This window comes from Dichotomopilus funicola, assembly GCF_033296635.1.
Source record: "Dichotomopilus funicola strain CBS 141.50 unplaced genomic scaffold C8A04scaffold_50, whole genome shotgun sequence".
Taxonomy (NCBI): domain Eukaryota; kingdom Fungi; phylum Ascomycota; class Sordariomycetes; order Sordariales; family Chaetomiaceae; genus Dichotomopilus; species Dichotomopilus funicola.
The window spans coordinates 20806-37782 of record NW_026944071.1 but is presented as its reverse complement, the minus strand read 5'-3'; the positions used below and the strand labels follow the sequence as shown (position 1 = coordinate 37782).

Genomic DNA, 16977 nt, shown 5'->3' with positions numbered 1-16977 from the left:
AGGATGACGGCGGCGGGACGCCGCTATCATACGCTGCCGGCAATGGCCATGAGGCTGTTGTCAAGCTGCTCAGGTCTGTGAAGGAATAGTATATTGGATTCCACATTGTCCGTCAGAGTGTGATACAGGAGGGGCCTGGCGGACTGCGTGATTACATAGCTATTTCCTTTTCTAGAGCCTTCTACTTCCTTCCTTCCTTCGTTATAGCTACCGCTTTATGTTGTGATCTCTTACGTCACGCTGGTCGCGGCTGCTTTATTGGCCCCGCAGCCGCCCATCGCCGGCACGTCTCTACGGTCTGACGCAATCCCCGAAGTATCCCGCAAGCCAGGACAACCTCCGCGGTTCCTGCCGTAGTCCCCGACCCCTGGGGAATGTTGATGATAAGGGTCTGGTTTGGCCGTTGTTGTGGGGTTAGTGACTGTTGAGCAAGTGGGAAGTGGCCAATAAAACGACTAATTGGTGATTCCTCCGGGAGCAACCCGACTAGGGGATGGCTATGGCTGGAGACTGGGGAATGGCAGTGGATTGTTGATAGGGCAAAACAAGAGAATCAAGTAATTAAATAGCAATTGGTAATGGGTTAGACTATGATGAGAAGAACAGCACGGGGAATCCCCTCGAGGTTGCGCGGGAATTTCTTTTCCAGCTCCTTTCCGGCCTTTCGGAAAGTTGACACCATACTTTGCTTGGATGTGGCGATGATGCTGCGAGTCTGCGAGGGCACCTTCCGACATGTCGGCTTTGGGCATCCCGAAGAGACCGGAAGAATGGGAATGTCGCCCCCCCCCGTCATGGACAACGTGTTGCCGGTGATGTGTGAGGTTCCCCTTGCTTAAGAAGAATGGTGACCCTGCCCCGCGGTTAGATGGGACGAGACGGTTGAGTGCACGGAAAAAGATTGAAGGCGGGAGAATAGGATGCACTCGGGCATGATAGTCCCGCTAGCCTCTCGCCCCTATGCCCAGGTACGTAGGTATGCGTGGACTATCCTAGGTAGAGACCGGGGTATCTCTGTACGAGGTGCAAAGTAAGCCGAGCATACGAAACCCGATGGCAATCGATGGCTAAAAATACCGAATGTTGCACAGTACCTAGTTTACCCGGACTCGACGTACGACTATGGTAGACTTGGCAAGTGACGACGCTTTTCACTTCTGACGGATCTTCCGATCTGGGGAAGGGTCTGAGATGGTGCGAGCTGCTATCCCGGGGCTTTTGCCGTTCATTAGTCAGTTTGGTAACCTCTTAGCTTACTCACGTATAATGTGGTAGGCCGTAGGTAGAATAACACGATGCCTGGTGTTTCAAGGGAAACTAGGGGCCGAGTATACTCCCTCGTGGATGACCGTCATGTGCTCTGGAAAAGGGGCATTCGGGTCTCACTTCCTCATCCCTAACACGCCGGTCAAGACGAACGCAAAAGCTTCTTTCAGCTTCCTCCTCTCGCCCCCTTCCTCTCTCATCCCCCAATGCCCCCGTCCCGCGAGGTTCTCATCCTCTCCAACCCAGATGCCCAACCGCCCAACACACCCATCCAATTCTATTTTCGTCCGTCCCCTCCAAACCCTCCAACACCCGAAACACCAGAAAATCAAAACATCCGGCGACACGCGCCCGGCCCGTCATTTCCAGTCGATCACGACTTCACCCGGCGATATTGCTGCATGTCTTGGGGCTTCATGCTGGCGATCGATGAACAAAAGATCCGTCAAGTCCCGGTTCCTGGGAATGGCAAGAAAACACGGGAACCGGGCTTTCAGGACTCGATCCGGCCGTCTGAGGGGTCTGGGCCGGGACGTCTGTACGTAAAGGAGCAGGATGCGGACGTCGCGGAAGGGGTATTGCGCAAGAAAAGAGGAGGAGGGGATGATCGTTGCCTGTTGGAGGTGTTATATTCGAAGGAGGTTGTTGGAAGGGGGTTTCCTATTTTCATCAACCACGTTCGGAGACAACGGAGCGAGCGGCCCGGCGGCTCTTGCAGGAATAGCCTCTCGACGAGTGACCGATAACAAGGAAAAAAGAGAAGGGGGAGAAAAAAACTGGGGGAAATGGCGCGAGATGGCGAATGGGCGCGCGTCATCGACGACTCCGACGGTGAATGAGGAATGAAAAACTCCCAAAAGAGGCCAAAGAAGGCAGCAGAAAGCCGGGCGGCCGCAGCGCCGAGAAGTGATCATCGGTACTTCAATGCGCAACCAGACGCCGGAGCGTGCTTGGCTGACCTTGGCCGCAGCGTGTTCGGCGTTCTTGTTTGGTCCGGGTGCCGGCTTTGGTTGTCTTGGACGTCTTGGCCGGGGCTTGGCCGGCTTGGCTACCCACACCAACCACGGCCGGTCCGACCCTGTGTGCCTGAGAACCGGCATGGCGGCCGGCTTTTGGTCTGGGGGTTTTCTGCAACGCTCGGCCGCGGCTGATCCCGGAGAATACGGGGGCAGGCACTCTGGACTCGGGGGCCGAGGGGGGCTAAGCTCAGGGGAGGTTCACATAGAAAACACCAAGACCTTGGCGTAGTCCGGTAAAAACTGGGGATAAAAACGGGCGTTAATCTGAAAGTCTTGGGACCTTAACCGGGTGTTTTCAACGTGGTATCGACGGCAATGGGATGCGCGGGGTGCAGGTCTTGGTATTCTTTGGACTGGGGATGGCCAATGGGGTTGGATGAGGCGGTTGAGGTGGACAACGACGTTGGTGAGAATCGCAGGGCAGGGAACGAGGATATTCAGGGTAAAATGGCAAGATCTGGGGACGACCAGGGTTCAGGGGCAAATTGGAAAAGTATAAAGACGGCCGAGGAAGCCTGAGTTAGTCGATCTTGTTCTTTTCTCACACAGCAGCAGCCACACCAAAGACTCAGCTCTCCCAAAACAAACTCACCACCAACAACAAACACCATGGTCTCTTTCACGACCCTTCTCGCAGCCGTCGCGGCGGTGGCGGTCAACCCGGCCTCGGCCAGCCCGCTCGAGGCTTACAAGGAGATCAAGAGCCGCGGCATCCAGCCCGGCACCGGCACCCACGACGGCTTCTTCTACTCGTTCTGGACCGACGGCCAGGGCAGCGTCAACTTTGAGAACACCGCGGGCGGCTCGTACAGCGTGCAGTGGAACAACGTCAACAACTGGGTTGGCGGCAAGGGCTGGAATCCGGGTGAGCCCCGGTCGGTCACCTACAACGGTACTTGGGACAACTACAATGTCAACAGCTGTATGTTCTCCCCCTCTCTCCTTTCCTCTCTCTAAATATCTCTGTCTCTAACTGACAATAACAGACCTCGCCCTCTACGGCTGGACCACCAACCCCCTGGTCGAGTACTACATCGTCGAGGCGTACGGCACGTACAACCCGTCGTCGGGCACGTCCAAGCTGGGCACGATCGAGGACGACGGCGGTGTGTACGACATTTACAAGACCACCCGCGTCAACCAGCCGTCGATCGAGGGCACCTCGACCTTCGACCAGTACTGGTCGGTCCGCCAGGAGAAGCGTGTCGGCGGCACCATTGACACCGGCAAGCACTTTGACGAGTGGTCCAAGCAGGGCAACCTCAAGCTTGGTACCTGGAACTACATGATCATGGCCACTGAGGGATACCAGAGCAGTGGCTCGGCTAGCATTTCTGTGTCGGCTTAAGGGAGAGAGATCTCAAAATAGGAGGACAACCTAGGGTTAGGGTTCTTGGACCTGGCGCTTGGTTGTTGCGAGGTTGCGAGCTGGGGATGATTCTGTGTATCTAGGGTATACATCCTGAGTTTTGACTTTGAATGATGATATGCTGGATAAGAACTTTTTTAAAGAGTCATTGAGATCGTATGATTTCATGGTGTGACGGTGGTTAGCGTGAAAAGTTACAAATTCATGAATCTTCCGAATGGTGTTACAGTGGTATCATTACCGGCACAAACACGCTTCAACCGCGCCTTCAACATCTTGGACACCCCAATTCTCCAATTCCGGCCACGATCCCACGTTTCACGAATCCCCAAATATAAATAAATCCAATATGAGCCCTTGCATCCCATCGGCAATCGGCACACACAACAAGCGCCCGTTTAAACTACCCGTCTGCCCCCCTATTGGCCAATTGCACGACGCCTGAGTCCTCCCGGGCCGTTGATTCAGCGTATTTCTCCGATCAACCCATGCGACCGTTCTGCCGGCAGTTCGCGTCCGGCCATTTTCTCACTTTTCTGAGAGATGCGGATCAATCTCCACATATTCGAACTTCATCTGGGTATATTCCAACACCACGCTGTGTATCACCGGATGGATTTATTTTGTGATTAGGTGTACTGAAGCGGGATGGTATCAGGGGTAAGTTGCAGATGATAGATATGGCTTTCTCGGTTTCGCCTCACGACTCCTCACCGGGGATATGAGCATGATATTGATTCCGATGGGGCCGGGTTCTAGAAGGGTTCCGTAAATTGATACTTAATGGCCTCCCGCACCTCAAGTGTTTTTCTTATGTTTCCCCTCACAGGGTCTACCAAACAGCTTCATGTGATGAAAAGTGCCCGTACTTACTCACAACCCTGACCCTAACCATGCGTCTTCTTCTTGCAGCGGCCTTCGCCGCGGTGCTTGTCTCAGCACAAGACACCCCAACTCCCGGATGCACTGCACAGTCCTTCTCCATTCCAAGCTGGCTGCTCGACAATGTGGCATACACCGACAACGCCGTCTCCTTCGACGTGCGGAACCGTGCAACCAATTACACGGCCAGCTTGGTGTGTGAGACGGCCGAAGCGGGTGTCAATGCGTGTTCCATCGATGGCGAAGCGTCGTCTAACGATCCACTGGAGGCCTCCGTGGACACGACAGAGGATCCGACGGTGTTTTCGCTCACGCAGAGCTGGAGCTGTGATGATCGGGAGAAGAAGTGAGTATTCCCTCAATTAACTAACCCTAATAACCTTTCCACCCAAGAAACAATTAGAACATTAACCCCCCCCCCCCAGCCTCACCTTCACAGCAACAGGCACCGCCTCCGCCCTCCTCAACTACACCTCCCCCCTCCTCGTCCGCGGCTCCCTAACCGCCCCGATCTCCATCACCCCCTCCTACCCAGCCGGCCCAACAGGCCACAACACCCCCGGCTGCACATCCCGCTCCAACTCCCCCTCCTGGACCCTCACCACCATCCACTACACCGACGAGCCAGCCGTAGGCAACTCCACCGCAGCCTACGAGAACTTCAACGTGCTCATAACCAACCCGGCAATCGCCTACCAAGCGAGTTGTATACCCGGGGGTGGGGGCAATGGGCTTGATGATGGGGGTGTGGCACATTTGACGTGTGCTGGGGCGGAGTTTCAGTCGGGGTTCATGGGGGCCTATCCGATTGGGACGAAGGCGGGGTTTGATCCGGTGGAGAAGGGGTTTTGGTTGGAGCAGACTTGGTTTTGTGATGATGAGGATGCTGCGAGGCCGTATGTATCCCTTTTACAAAGAAAGAAAAAAGAAAGACAAGAAAAAGAAAAGAAGAAAAAGAAAAGAAGAAACCACAATAATCAAAAGAAAAACGATACTGACAATCCCAGAATCCAACTAACCTCCTCAGCCTCCACCACCCTCCCCCTAACCTGCACCACCTCCCCCGACCCCACGAATCAAACAACAAACACCTACTGCGTCTCCGACCCGCCCACCATCACCCTCACCGCCGGCGACGACATCCACCCCAACATCACCACCCTCCCACCCTACGTCCTCACCGACTCTATCCCTATCCCACCCTCCCGCGGCGATGGGTGTACCCTGACCTCGCTGTTTGAGCCGGGGTGGGTGTTTAGTGCTTTTCAGAGTGTTACTACCAATACCACTACCGGAGATAGTGAAGAAGAAAAAGAGACTGTGTCATTCGAGATGATCCTAGCGGCGCAGGATATCGGGTTTCAGTACCCTATTCCAATCTATCAGGGGGAGGCTGGTGACGAGGAAGGGTGGTGGGCGTGTGAGATTGGGGCAGACGGTGGGAATGGATTGCCGTTGTGGCCTTACGAGTGTCGGTTTAAGTGGGACGGGGAGACGAAGGGGTTGGTGGTGGATGCGAAGTGGGAGTGTAAGGATTTGGATTTGGAGCATCCGTGAGTTTTTTTCTTTTTCTTTCTTTATCTTTTTCGCCTTGTTGTTTCTTAAGCGGTAAGACCGGGTTGGGGTTCTGATATGGGACTGACAATGGAGATAGGGTTCGGTTTAGTGGGATTTCGACGAGCGTTGTTAACAGCACTTTGACGTGTGAAACGGTCAATGGACAGTCTACATGCAGCACTACCGATCCCGGGTATAGCTGGAGTGCTCCGATTGAGGATGTCACGTGGGGAGCGGAGTAGATGGACGGCGTAGATGGAAGATGTTGAGGAATGTGTATTGTGTATGGCAAAGTCTATTAGCAAGATTGTGGTACCAGAAAAGGGGGCCACTGCCACAAGCCAGTCTATGGTTCTATAATGCCATGCCAGATCTAGCACTCGACCTCCGCACCATTAGATCTCTTACTCTCCTCTCACCCCCTTCCCACTCCTATGTCCCAGCTCCATCCCTCTCTTCTGTTTTGCCCTCTATTTATCCTTGGCAGCGCGCTCTCTCTCCCTCTCCCCAAACTCCCTCACCTCCCTCGCCACCTGCATCGCCTGAGCAGCCCCAACAGCCGTCAACACATGCCACCACCCATGTAACTCCAACCCCCAAGCCCACGGCAGACCCAACGCGGCCTTCACCGCCCTCAACTCTGCACAAAACTCCAAATCCACCGACCACAGCCCATACCCAACCAAACACCACCCCAACGCCTTCCACGTCCGCCAATTCCAATCCCGACTCTCTATTTCCGGCAGCGCGGGCCGCATAAAATGAAACGTCCACTGACTGCGCGCCAACACCCCCAGCAACGCACCGACGAAGGCAAAAACCTGGTAGATAATCTTCCCCGACCAGAGGTAGAAAGCCGAGAAGGAGAAATAGGCCACGGCCAGTGCGATACTGATGGCGCGGGCGCGGGTGGGGGACTGCCGGGCGGTGAGGGAGGCTTGGAGCATGGACCAGGTTAGGCCGAGCATGGAGAACTCGTCGACGAATTCGAGGGTTTGGCGGAGGGTGGCGTGGAAGAGAAAGGAGCCGATGCCGAGGATTAGGAGGGAGAGGGACATAAAGTCGGGTTTGGGGTTTAGGAGGCGGGTGAGGAGAGGTTGGGGTTTCGTGGGCGGGGGGTAGATTGCGCGGAGGGCGAGATGGACTGTTGTGTGAATTAATTAGTAATTATTATATTTCTATGTTTTGGATGATCGATTTAATAGACATGAGGGTTGTGATTGGTTTGGGGACATACTGTAAGCATAATTGCTGAGTGCATTGATGAACTCGGCGAGGTAGAACGTCACGGCGTAGTCTTCTTCGCAGAAACTATTGTGCAGCCGAGGTTAGCAACACTGCATGAATGATATCTCGAGTTTTGTAATTACTCGAGACTTGTATCGCTAAACTCACTTAGCGCGACTAGTGGAAGCGCCCCAGACCCCGCTGTCCGAGTACGGGTCGCCCGAAAATTTAATGTTATGGTGTCCCATTGTGGTCCTGCATGCGCGGGTACCCGTGGAGTGTGTTTGTTGTGAATTGAAAACGCCGAGAACGCGGCGCTCCGGTTTTCAAAGTTTGGGGTGTGCTGACCAGAAAGGAAACTGCTTGTGAATTTGTTTGCGTGGGCTGGGAGGCTGGGCCGATTGGGCGGAGATAGAATGGCTTGATCAACCCTAACCCTGGTTTCGGGGAAGATGTCCAACAAAGCTTCAACAATCCATCATCCTATCTGTTCACCACTGCTCGGCTCACGCGCTTGGGGGAATCAATCATGAAAATGATAACTTGTGTTGGATTTGACAATTGCTAGTGTTTTCTGCCTTTTCTGCTTGTCCCTCTTTACCCCGTCTATTTCCCCATGGTCCCTCTTGAATTGCGGGCATCATACGCTTCGCCGTTGTATCCTCGACGTTCTGCTTGCCTGGGTTTGACATTTGATGCGCTAGGCGGCGGATTGATCAAAAGTCTGGCCCATCGAGTCGTCCGAAAGTCCGAAAAGGCAAGTGAAAAAAGCTTTGACCGCTGCCAAAAGCATGGGCTTAAAAGTCTGATTGGAGCGCGCCTGACGTCACGTGCGACACCAAGTGCGCGGCACTGGGGTCACTTTTGGGGCGATTTGGAAAACCGAGACCCGACAAGCAACACTTTCCGCATCACCCGCAACCCGCGACTAAACCGAGACGTCACGAACGAGACCCCCGCGCGGTCGAATCCCATCTCCTCAGGCGATATCATCCCATTCCCTCCGATTAATAGCAGCGCGGAGTATAGGCTGCCGGAATGTGTGCCACGCGTTAAAGCAACGCGCATTAAAAGCACCGCAGCATTTCCATCGATTCCATCATCGACTGCGCGCGACCCGAAGCATCGCGAAATTAAACCATCAAAAAATCGCCAGCCCAACAACCTCCCGTCCGCCCACCCCCCTCACAGACCGTGGCGCCAATCCATCCCCCTCAGAGCCGCGGCGGTCCCCTCGGTTCCCCGCGGCCCGGTTTCTGGGGCATGAACCCGTCGGCGACCCCTCACACGCCGCTCGAGAGACTCCTCCTGTTTCGCGGAATCACCCAGTACGGCCTCGAAGACGCCGACTTTGCCCGCCTGTCCGACGAGCTGAAGAACAATGGCCTGGTTAAGCATGGGAGCACCTACGATGCGGGCCGCCTTGCCCCGGACGCTCTGCGCGACTTGTTCCTGCGTCTGCTGCGGGAGGAGCTGAAGGCCGAGAGTGAAAGACTCGAAAGGATCGAGAGGAGTGAGAAAATACCTGGGGCTGAAGGGGCTTCGTCGCCCGCATCGAAGAAACGGAAGCTACAGTCTTCGCCGCCTTTGACATTGAAGGACGCTCGCCGGCACATCAAGGACATCGAGACGGCCCACGCGAAGCTGTACAATGCGTACATGATCCATACGATCGAAGAGGTGCGGGAGTTTGAGGAGCAGTTTATCCAGGTGCAGGGTGAGATTGGCCAGCTGGAAAAGCTGGGTGTGCGGGAGTCGCAGGCGGCATCGAGGTCGCAGAGCCCGAATGGCATTTCGGGACCTGCGAAGCAGGAAGCAGCACGGGCAACGAACGGAACTGGTCCGTCTCCGGGGGCGTCACCTCGTCCGCCGCAGGCCGCGGTTGCGCAGCCTGGGCCCCAGCAACCATTGCGGCCGCTGCAGCCTTTGCAGCCACAGTCAGCGGCGCCACAAGCGCGGCCAGATACAAAGGGGGTGCCTTCATCGTCACAACCCACGGCATCACCCGAGAAGCCGCCCCCGGCTCTTCCGGACGCTGTCCGCTCTCCACGGCCACCACAGTCTGTGCCTACGCCGCGGCCGGTCCCGGGCCAGCCGACCCAACACCCTCCGAACGGTGCGCCTCAGGTCCTTCAAGCACCACAGGGAGCGCCGCCATTTCAACCTCCGGCTGCTGTCTCTGAGAGTCTGCAGCGGCCGGATAGCGGAGCGGGACCACGACCACCTACCGGAGTGTCAGCGAACGGTCAACCACATCTTGAGGGGCAGCTGAAGTGGGAACCCCCTTATCAACCGACTGGTCCTCTGCCGCAAGGGAACGCCTTTCCGGCACCCCCTCAAGGTTCGCGACCACAACAACCACCCTCTGGGCCGACACAAGCGCAAGCACCGGCTGGTCGGCCGTTACCTCCGCAGCATGTCTTGATCCCCCCACAAGCAGCCGGCCAGCTTGCTGCTCCGTTGCAGTCCCCAACAGGGAGGCCGTCTGCGGATTCGACTGCAGGTCCCAGACCACCCCACACGCCAGGGCCAGCTCCGCCCCATGCTCATCCGCAATATGCCGGTCATCCGGTCCCGGCAACCGGTACTGGTCCTGCGACTCCTGCCCACCCGAAGACACAAGTACGCCCTCCTACAGTACCTCCAGGCCCGGTACGGAGTCCCGCAGTTGCACCATCGTCGACCGGTCCGGCTGCTGTTCCACCTAAGCCAAGTCCGAGCCCACGTCTCGCTGCTCCGCAACCTCCGTCAGTCCTCCAGCCACCACCGCAGGACCAGCAACGCCTTCCGCCACGTAGTGGTCCGTCACCGGCCCCGGTTTTGGCTGCTGGTGATGCGGGCCAACGCTTCAATCCTCCACATCAGCCCCAACCCCAGGGCCCACGACCCGCGGCTGTGGATCGCATCCACCCCCGGTTGCCCGCTGCCTCGACGCCGACGCCGGCTGCGAGGTTCAGCCCAGCTCTGTCCGCACCCCAAACCCCGGCCATGACTATTCCACCGAAATTGGCCCGGGGCAGCGGCACCAAGTGGGTGTCGGGCTCAACACCCTCAACTCCTCAGCTGGGCGCCGAGTTCCGCTTGGGATACGAGGACGTCCCCAGCCCGGCGTTTGAACCGCCCAGTCCGATCATGCGACACTTGCCGCCCCCAGTAACCAGCCCGAGCGGCCCCTCGAAGCAAAAGCCAGGACGGCCTCATGCTCCGCACAAGACCCAAGGCGCCTCCACCTCACAACCAGGTCCACGGGCAGCAGCATCGCAGCCGTTCACGGCCCGGGCCAAACCAGCAGCGCCCGAGGCAGAGACACCGAAAGTCAAACACGAGGTTACCACTCCGCGGCCATTGGCCGATACCGAGGACACCACAGCCGACGAAAGCGTCTCCGCACGCCCTCATCATCACCCATCCCGTGCACCCAAGCGCAAGCGGGAAGAACTCACGCCCACGCCGGGCCACACCCCACGCGCAAGCCAGCACCTCCGCAACGATTCCCTCCCTTCCGATCTCCTCACTTCCACAGCTTCTGGTCCAACCCCGGTCGCCTCCCCGCCCAAACTCGTCCTCTGGACCCGCTCCTTCAACAAAGTCTGCGGCTCCGCCATGGAACAAATCGTCCACCACCGCTCTGCCAACATGTTCGCCGCCCCGATCCGCGAACGCGACGCCCCCGGCTACCACAAAGTCGTCAAGCAAGCTCAAGACCTCAAATCCATCCGCGCCGCCATCAGTCACGGCAACCGTGCTGCTCACGCCGCTCACGCTGCCGCTGCTGCCTCAAACCCCTCTTCTGACAGCAACAACACCACCGACGGCGGCGGCTCTTCTTCGTCTTCCGCCTCCACGGGAAGCAGTGTCTGGCTCCCCCGCACCGAAGACCTCGTCCCCCCGCGCAGTATCATCAACTCCTCCCAACTCGATCGCGAACTGGCGCATATGTTCTCCAACGCTATCATGTACAACCCCGATCCGCATCACGGTCCAGGACCGGCGTTTGTACGGGATGAAGATGAAGACGAGGAGGTTGATACTATTGGTGGGGGTAGTGGGGCTGGTGGAGGGGCTGGTGCTGGTGATGGTGGGGGTGTGTTGGGGTATAAGGTGGATGAGTTTGGGGTGGTGAACGATGCGCGTGCGATGTTTGTGGAGGTGGAGAAGTTGTTGAGTGAGTTGCGCTCGGCGGAGGTGAGGAGGGGTGGGCCCCCTGGTGCCTCTGGCCCTGGTACTGGTACACCTGGTATCGCTGGTGGTGGCGGTGGTGGGACGGGGACGAGTACGGGACAGGCGAGTGTGTTGGGTGGGAATGCGGGTGCGGGTGGTGAGACTGGTAAGGAGGAGGATGAGGATGGAGGTGAGGGAGAGGATGGGGAGGAGGGGGTTGGGGGGGTGGTGAAGAGGAGGCGGCTTGCAAGGGGGTAGGTTGGAGTTAGGTTCGGTGCTTGGGTGCTTGGGTGGGTAGTCGTGATACTTGGTGATGAGTGGGTGATGAGGTGGGTTTTGGTCGGTGGGTGTGTATACTTGAGCTGTGAGGTTAAATATAGTATTTTGAACCACTTTAGATACGTGGTGAAACTGTGGAATTTGGTGCTTCTCGCCATGCTGGTTGCCAGTTAATTATCTCTGAATCATCTCTGGCTCACACGTACGCTTTAGTAAAGAGGAGGCCCCACTGAATTGTCGTACTCATCAAGGATTTAACCAATAACAACTTAACATTCTTAAGATGTTAGGATGTTGGCTAATGCAGATACAATTGTTCTCGTTGCCGGATTAGTACTCAGGTCGGTGAGGACTGGGGAATCCCCGGTGTTGTATGTTTTTGCCGTTGTTTCTTTGTGAAAGACCAAAATGTCTTATCTTCCCCGGTTTTTATGTGCTGAGGTAGTCTACGCTCCAACAAACCTATTACCTTATCTCTGGATCACAGCCAGTTTTCCGAAGGTCATAGATGGCTACGCCACAGAGTGGCGTGGATCCACCCCAGAAGAAGTACTTGTAGGTCCTCCCGGTTTCGGCTAGTTCAACCTAGGCATCAAGGCCGATTTAACGAGGGATTCAAGGCTAGTTCAACAACGGCCGTATTAAATCGGCCTCGATGCCCTCCTTGCAACGCAATGCCCGCGCAATTTGATGGTCGGTTTGAGCCCTAGGTAGTCCTTATAATGCAATACCCGTATGCGATTCAATCCCTCCATGACAAAAGTCCCGAAAATGTTCAGAATGGCCTCAAACCAGTGTTTGCGGTTTACCCTCTACAGCCTCTGATTGGCCGGATCAGAGGGTGGGGCAAGTGCGACGAGCACCGCCACACCACACAACCGGTCTGAGCTCCTGAGATAAATTGTAGTTAGTCCATGCCCTTATCCTCCGTTATCATGACATCCTCCGTATTCATATACCACTGTTTACAGTACCTATGAACCGAAGGAGTAGCGCTATAGAAGGGCTGATTTATACCTATGTCTTCTAGCTACAAGGCTACTATATCGGTATGGGAATTACACTAAATTACATAGCTTAACCACAGGGTTCAACTGCTTCTGTGAGGAATCTGGAGGAATGACTTTATCAATGAAACAAAGTGTTCCTTCTTCACTCCTTCCAATGTACCTTGTATTTTGCAATTGCAATCCAAGAACCTCATTAGGAAGCTTCACTTCAATAAAGCTGAGCCGGCCACTCCTGCTCCCTCTACTGTGTGTTCCTTACCATCTACATATCTAACACGCTCATTTGAATGAATTGAAGAATTTGAGAAGGAACACTTTGTTTTACTGAAGCTGAGACGGCCACTCTTGCTCGATCTGTTGCTGTTGTTGTGTGAGCCTCACCATGTATATATCCAACATGCTCATTTGAATGAATTGAAGCAGTCGAGAAGGAACACTTTGTTTTAATGCAGCTGAGACGGCCACTCTTACTCGATCTGTTGTTGTGTGAGCCTCACTATCTATATATCCAACATGCTGATCTTCATTTCCCACGTCCTCTTTCCCCACGCCTAACGGAGCCCAAAGATTACGAATTCAAAAGCTAGCGTCATTTCCTTTCTATGCTCAAACCAGCTCATAGTTGAGAGCAATGCCTCCCAAGAAGGACAAGGAACCAAAGGGTTTCTCCCAGCCCCCTCAGCCATCAACACCCTTGGCAGGGACATCCGGATCCCAGGAATCGGCGCCAAAGTACCGCTTGCAAGATCAAACCGCGTCACCACCTAACCCTACCCCCCTACCCGTACCCCAGCCGGTTGGGCAAGATCAACGGTGCCCCCCGACAACGCCGCTTCGACAGGACCCGTCTAAACCACCCGGCAACGGTAAGCAGGGGAAAAGGAAGAGAAGGACGTCCCCGAAAACCCCCGAAAACCTCATCGAGCCAGAGGCTTCGACTGCAGCATCCCCGGTAGCCGATAATTCGCCCCCGAGGATACTAAAGCCCCCGCCGTCCGATAACACCTTACTCCCGCCTCCGCAGCTAGCTGAGGCAAGACAGACAACGACATCCCGACCCCCTCCTACAATCATCGATGCTTTTGAACAAGCTCTACCCCCGGTTCGACTAGCAACAGACTTCGGTACCGAGTTGGGAGGACACGAATCCAGCATGCTCGTGAAATCGACAGTCCCGCCGCCATTTTGGATTGCCAGGAAAGCAGAACATTACCTCGAGCTTGCCGATTGTTATCTCTCCACTCCCAAGGTCAGGGCTTACCTAAGTAATCATTACCTCCCATCTCTAGAGCCTACGTTCCGCGTCAGGAGGGAGGCTGACGTCGTGACGTTTACCGCGACTCACCTCACACACGCCGCGAACTTCGCGCTGGGTGGTGCCGTGTTTCCTGGGGAGGTTGAGATGCTGTCGGAGTATCAGCGGGGCCAATGCCGCCCTGATTGTATCTGGAGGCTCGACAGCACTGGTGGCGATGAAAATAGCGGTGATGATGCGGTGAGTGGGAGTGGTGGTCGCAAGCAGAATAAGCAACAGAGGAAAAGGACTGGTCCTGTTTTCGCCGTCCTGGAACTCAAGATCACAGGCGCTTTTAACGTCTGCGATTTCGACAATTCGAAGGTCGAGGAGAGCAACCTGTCTAAAGGGAATCCGAAACGAACCCAGATCGAGGGCGAAATTTTGTCACCCATGAAGCAAATCACGACATACGGGCAGAGCGAGAACTTCGACACTCAATATGTCGCCTGTTTCGACGGAAGGACCCTCTTTCTCGGGGTCTTATTGCCTGGCCCAGAGTCCACCACCGCCCCCTTCATCCGCGGCACCGTGCTCTCTTGCCAGGGCGGGCTCGCCGAAAACGGCAAGGGGCATGAGTACGCCAGGAAAGCGCTGCTCGGCTGGCTGATTGAAGCCCGGCTGGAACAGCGGGCCGACAAAAACCACCATGTTCCCCGGAAGCTTGAACCCAGGCCACTCCGTCAGGCCAAAGAGCGACCAAACATTACTAGGTGAATGAGGTTGGCGGAGACCGACTTCACTGCGATGGTGACAGAAGGAGCAGGCCTATTTGTGATGACTTTAATGTTTATCCTTTGTAGGTTCGTGACTCGTCACCGCTTGGGGTGGGTAGGCCGGGGAATGAAAGCTTCGTTTCAGCTGACACTGGTTTGTCGACGTGATTTAGGTATCAGTTGCTTCGCTCCGACGAGGTGTTGGGCGAACGATAGACCTTCCTCAAACGACATCTGGATCGGCTCTCGTCATCTTGTGAGAGACGGGACTGGGAACCCGCCACAGAGGCCGCAGAGGCCGCAGACACCCCCCGAGGGGGGCAGGATGCCGTATTCACCGAATTTGCCGCTTTCGCTTCTGGCACCTTCGCAAGCCTTGTCAACGAGCGCCGACGTGATAGAAGCTTCGCCACCCTCCACTACCCCGAGATCAGGGAACGCATCTCCGAGGTCTACAACGCACACCCAGACACCTTGGGGTGGGTTTTTGGAGATTCACCGAGGGTCAACATCGTCAGGTGGATGAAATCGCCCGACTAGCTGGGCATATATTGGGTGTCGGGCCACGCGGGCTTAGGGAAGTCGACGCTAATGAAGTTCCTCCTGAACCACGTCAGCTCGCTCAGCGCGCTGAAGCAATGGGCCGGCGGACACCGCCTCATCGTTGCGAACCATTTCTTCTGGAGCACTGGGACCCCCGTCCAGAAGTCGCAGGAAGGCAGGCCTCCTGCGGTCTCTGCTTTACCAGATCCTGACCCAGGACCCGAGCCTGATGCCCCAGCTCTGCCCGGCGCGCTGGGCCTCGGGCCCGTTCACCGAGCAGCCCCTGGACCCCTGGGACCGGACGGAGGTCTGCGACACGCTGCTGGCTCTCTCACGCACCCCGGCTAACGAACCGCCGCCAGCCGCTCACTCACGACGCATCTGTATCTTCTTCGACGGACTCGACGATTACCGCGACGACCACCGGGAACTGCTGGGCCTCCTGTTCAAGGTATCACGGTCCCCACACTTCAAGATCTGCGCGTCCAGTCGCCCCTGGATCCAGTTCCACCAAGCGCTCCAACAAACGGAGTGGACGCTTGCCGTCCAGGACCTGACGCGTGACGACAGCCGGCGGTACGCCAACACCAAGCTCTGCCCCACACAGCCAGCCTACCTCTGGATGGAAAACCACGACCCAGCCATAGCGGACGCCCTTGCCGAGGAGATCTGCCGGCACACCCAGGCATGTTCCTCTGGGTATTCCTCGCCGTCCGCTCGCTGCTCAAGGGGCTCGCCAACGGCGACGGCTTCCGCGACCTGCGCAGCCGCCTCGAGAAACTCCCTTCCGATACGGATGCCTACCTAACTTCACCCTGATGCTCGACACCATCGACACGGTCTACCGGCAGCGCCCGGCGCGCATCTTGAAGAGCCTGACAGACGCCACGACGCCGTTGCCCGTTCTACTATTCCACTTCTTCGACCTCGAGGAAGAAGACGCCGATTACGCCACCGGGAAGTCTCTGCAGCCGGTGCCCGAGTCCCGCGTGCTGGCTACCGTGAAGCCGAGATGGTACCAGCTCATCGCGCAGTGCAAGGACCTGGTCAAACTCAACTGTGACCCGCACGAACCGGGCATGCTCCGTGACCGGGTCAGTTTCCTGCACCGCACGGTGTCCGACCTTTTTCGCACCGAGTCGATGGATTCGCTGCTGAACGCCCGCGTGGGGGTGGGCTTTGAGCTGAGACTGACGCTCTCACGCGGGTTTCTGGCTATGCTGCGGCTGATCCCGCAGTGGTGGGTGACGAGTGGGGTGATCAAGATGGACCGGATGCGGCGATTTACGCTGAGGATTCTGGTGTATGCGCGGGAACTGGAGGAGTTTGAGATAAACGCGCAGATTTACCCGGTGCTTGATTGTCTGGATGAGGCGTTGGCGTTGACTCTTGGGGACGACGGAGGGACTCTGGAATAGCTGTTTTCCGGAGACGGGATGCCGACCGGCGCTGCATGTTATGGCGAGTGCTTCGTGCTCCAGGGAGGCGGAGTTGAGAAGCCGCGGCCACGTGGTCTATTTACGTAAGGTTTGGGCAAAGAGGGGACGGATTAAGGGCTGCTTTCCACTTGTTTATTATCAGGTCGGCACTGCCCTTGGAATTACATGCAGCAGGGCTGCTATGAGATCACCATTGCCTGTAGAGAACCGCCGCC

General features: G+C 56.4%; 5 protein-coding genes across 5 annotated transcripts; 4 read left to right on the top strand and 1 right to left on the bottom strand.

Moving 5' to 3' along the window:
* Positions 1-2894: 2894 nt before the first annotated feature.
* C8A04DRAFT_38631 (glycoside hydrolase) lies at positions 2895-3633 on the top strand (the record flags this gene model as incomplete). Its single annotated transcript, XM_062784289.1, has 2 exons — positions 2895-3207; positions 3272-3633. 2 exons carry the CDS (start codon positions 2895-2897, stop codon positions 3631-3633), a joined length of 675 nt encoding a protein of 224 aa, XP_062635343.1.
* Positions 3634-4547: 914 nt separating this feature from the next.
* C8A04DRAFT_30373 (uncharacterized protein) lies at positions 4548-6335 on the top strand (the record flags this gene model as incomplete). Its single annotated transcript, XM_062781355.1, has 4 exons — positions 4548-4882; positions 4962-5432; positions 5544-6089; positions 6191-6335. The coding sequence occupies 4 exons, from the start codon at positions 4548-4550 to the stop codon at positions 6333-6335; spliced, it is 1497 nt and encodes a 498-aa protein (XP_062635342.1).
* Positions 6336-6563: 228 nt separating this feature from the next.
* Positions 6564-7568, bottom strand: C8A04DRAFT_13631 (ceramidase; the record flags this gene model as incomplete). The annotated part of the gene is made up of 3 exons (XM_062777788.1): positions 6564-7237; positions 7331-7404; positions 7489-7568. The coding sequence occupies 3 exons, from the start codon at positions 7566-7568 to the stop codon at positions 6564-6566; spliced, it is 828 nt and encodes a 275-aa protein (XP_062635341.1).
* A 1015-nt stretch (positions 7569-8583) lies between these two features.
* On the top strand, positions 8584-11739 carry C8A04DRAFT_30371 (uncharacterized protein; the record flags this gene model as incomplete). The annotated part of the gene is made up of 1 exon (XM_062781354.1): positions 8584-11739. The coding sequence occupies one exon, from the start codon at positions 8584-8586 to the stop codon at positions 11737-11739; it is 3156 nt and encodes a 1051-aa protein (XP_062635340.1).
* Positions 11740-13401: 1662 nt separating this feature from the next.
* On the top strand, positions 13402-16741 carry C8A04DRAFT_30370 (uncharacterized protein; the record flags this gene model as incomplete). Its single annotated transcript, XM_062781353.1, has 4 exons — positions 13402-14746; positions 15067-15259; positions 15486-16008; positions 16091-16741. The coding sequence occupies 4 exons, from the start codon at positions 13402-13404 to the stop codon at positions 16739-16741; spliced, it is 2712 nt and encodes a 903-aa protein (XP_062635339.1).
* Between the last annotated feature and the right edge of the window lie 236 nt (positions 16742-16977).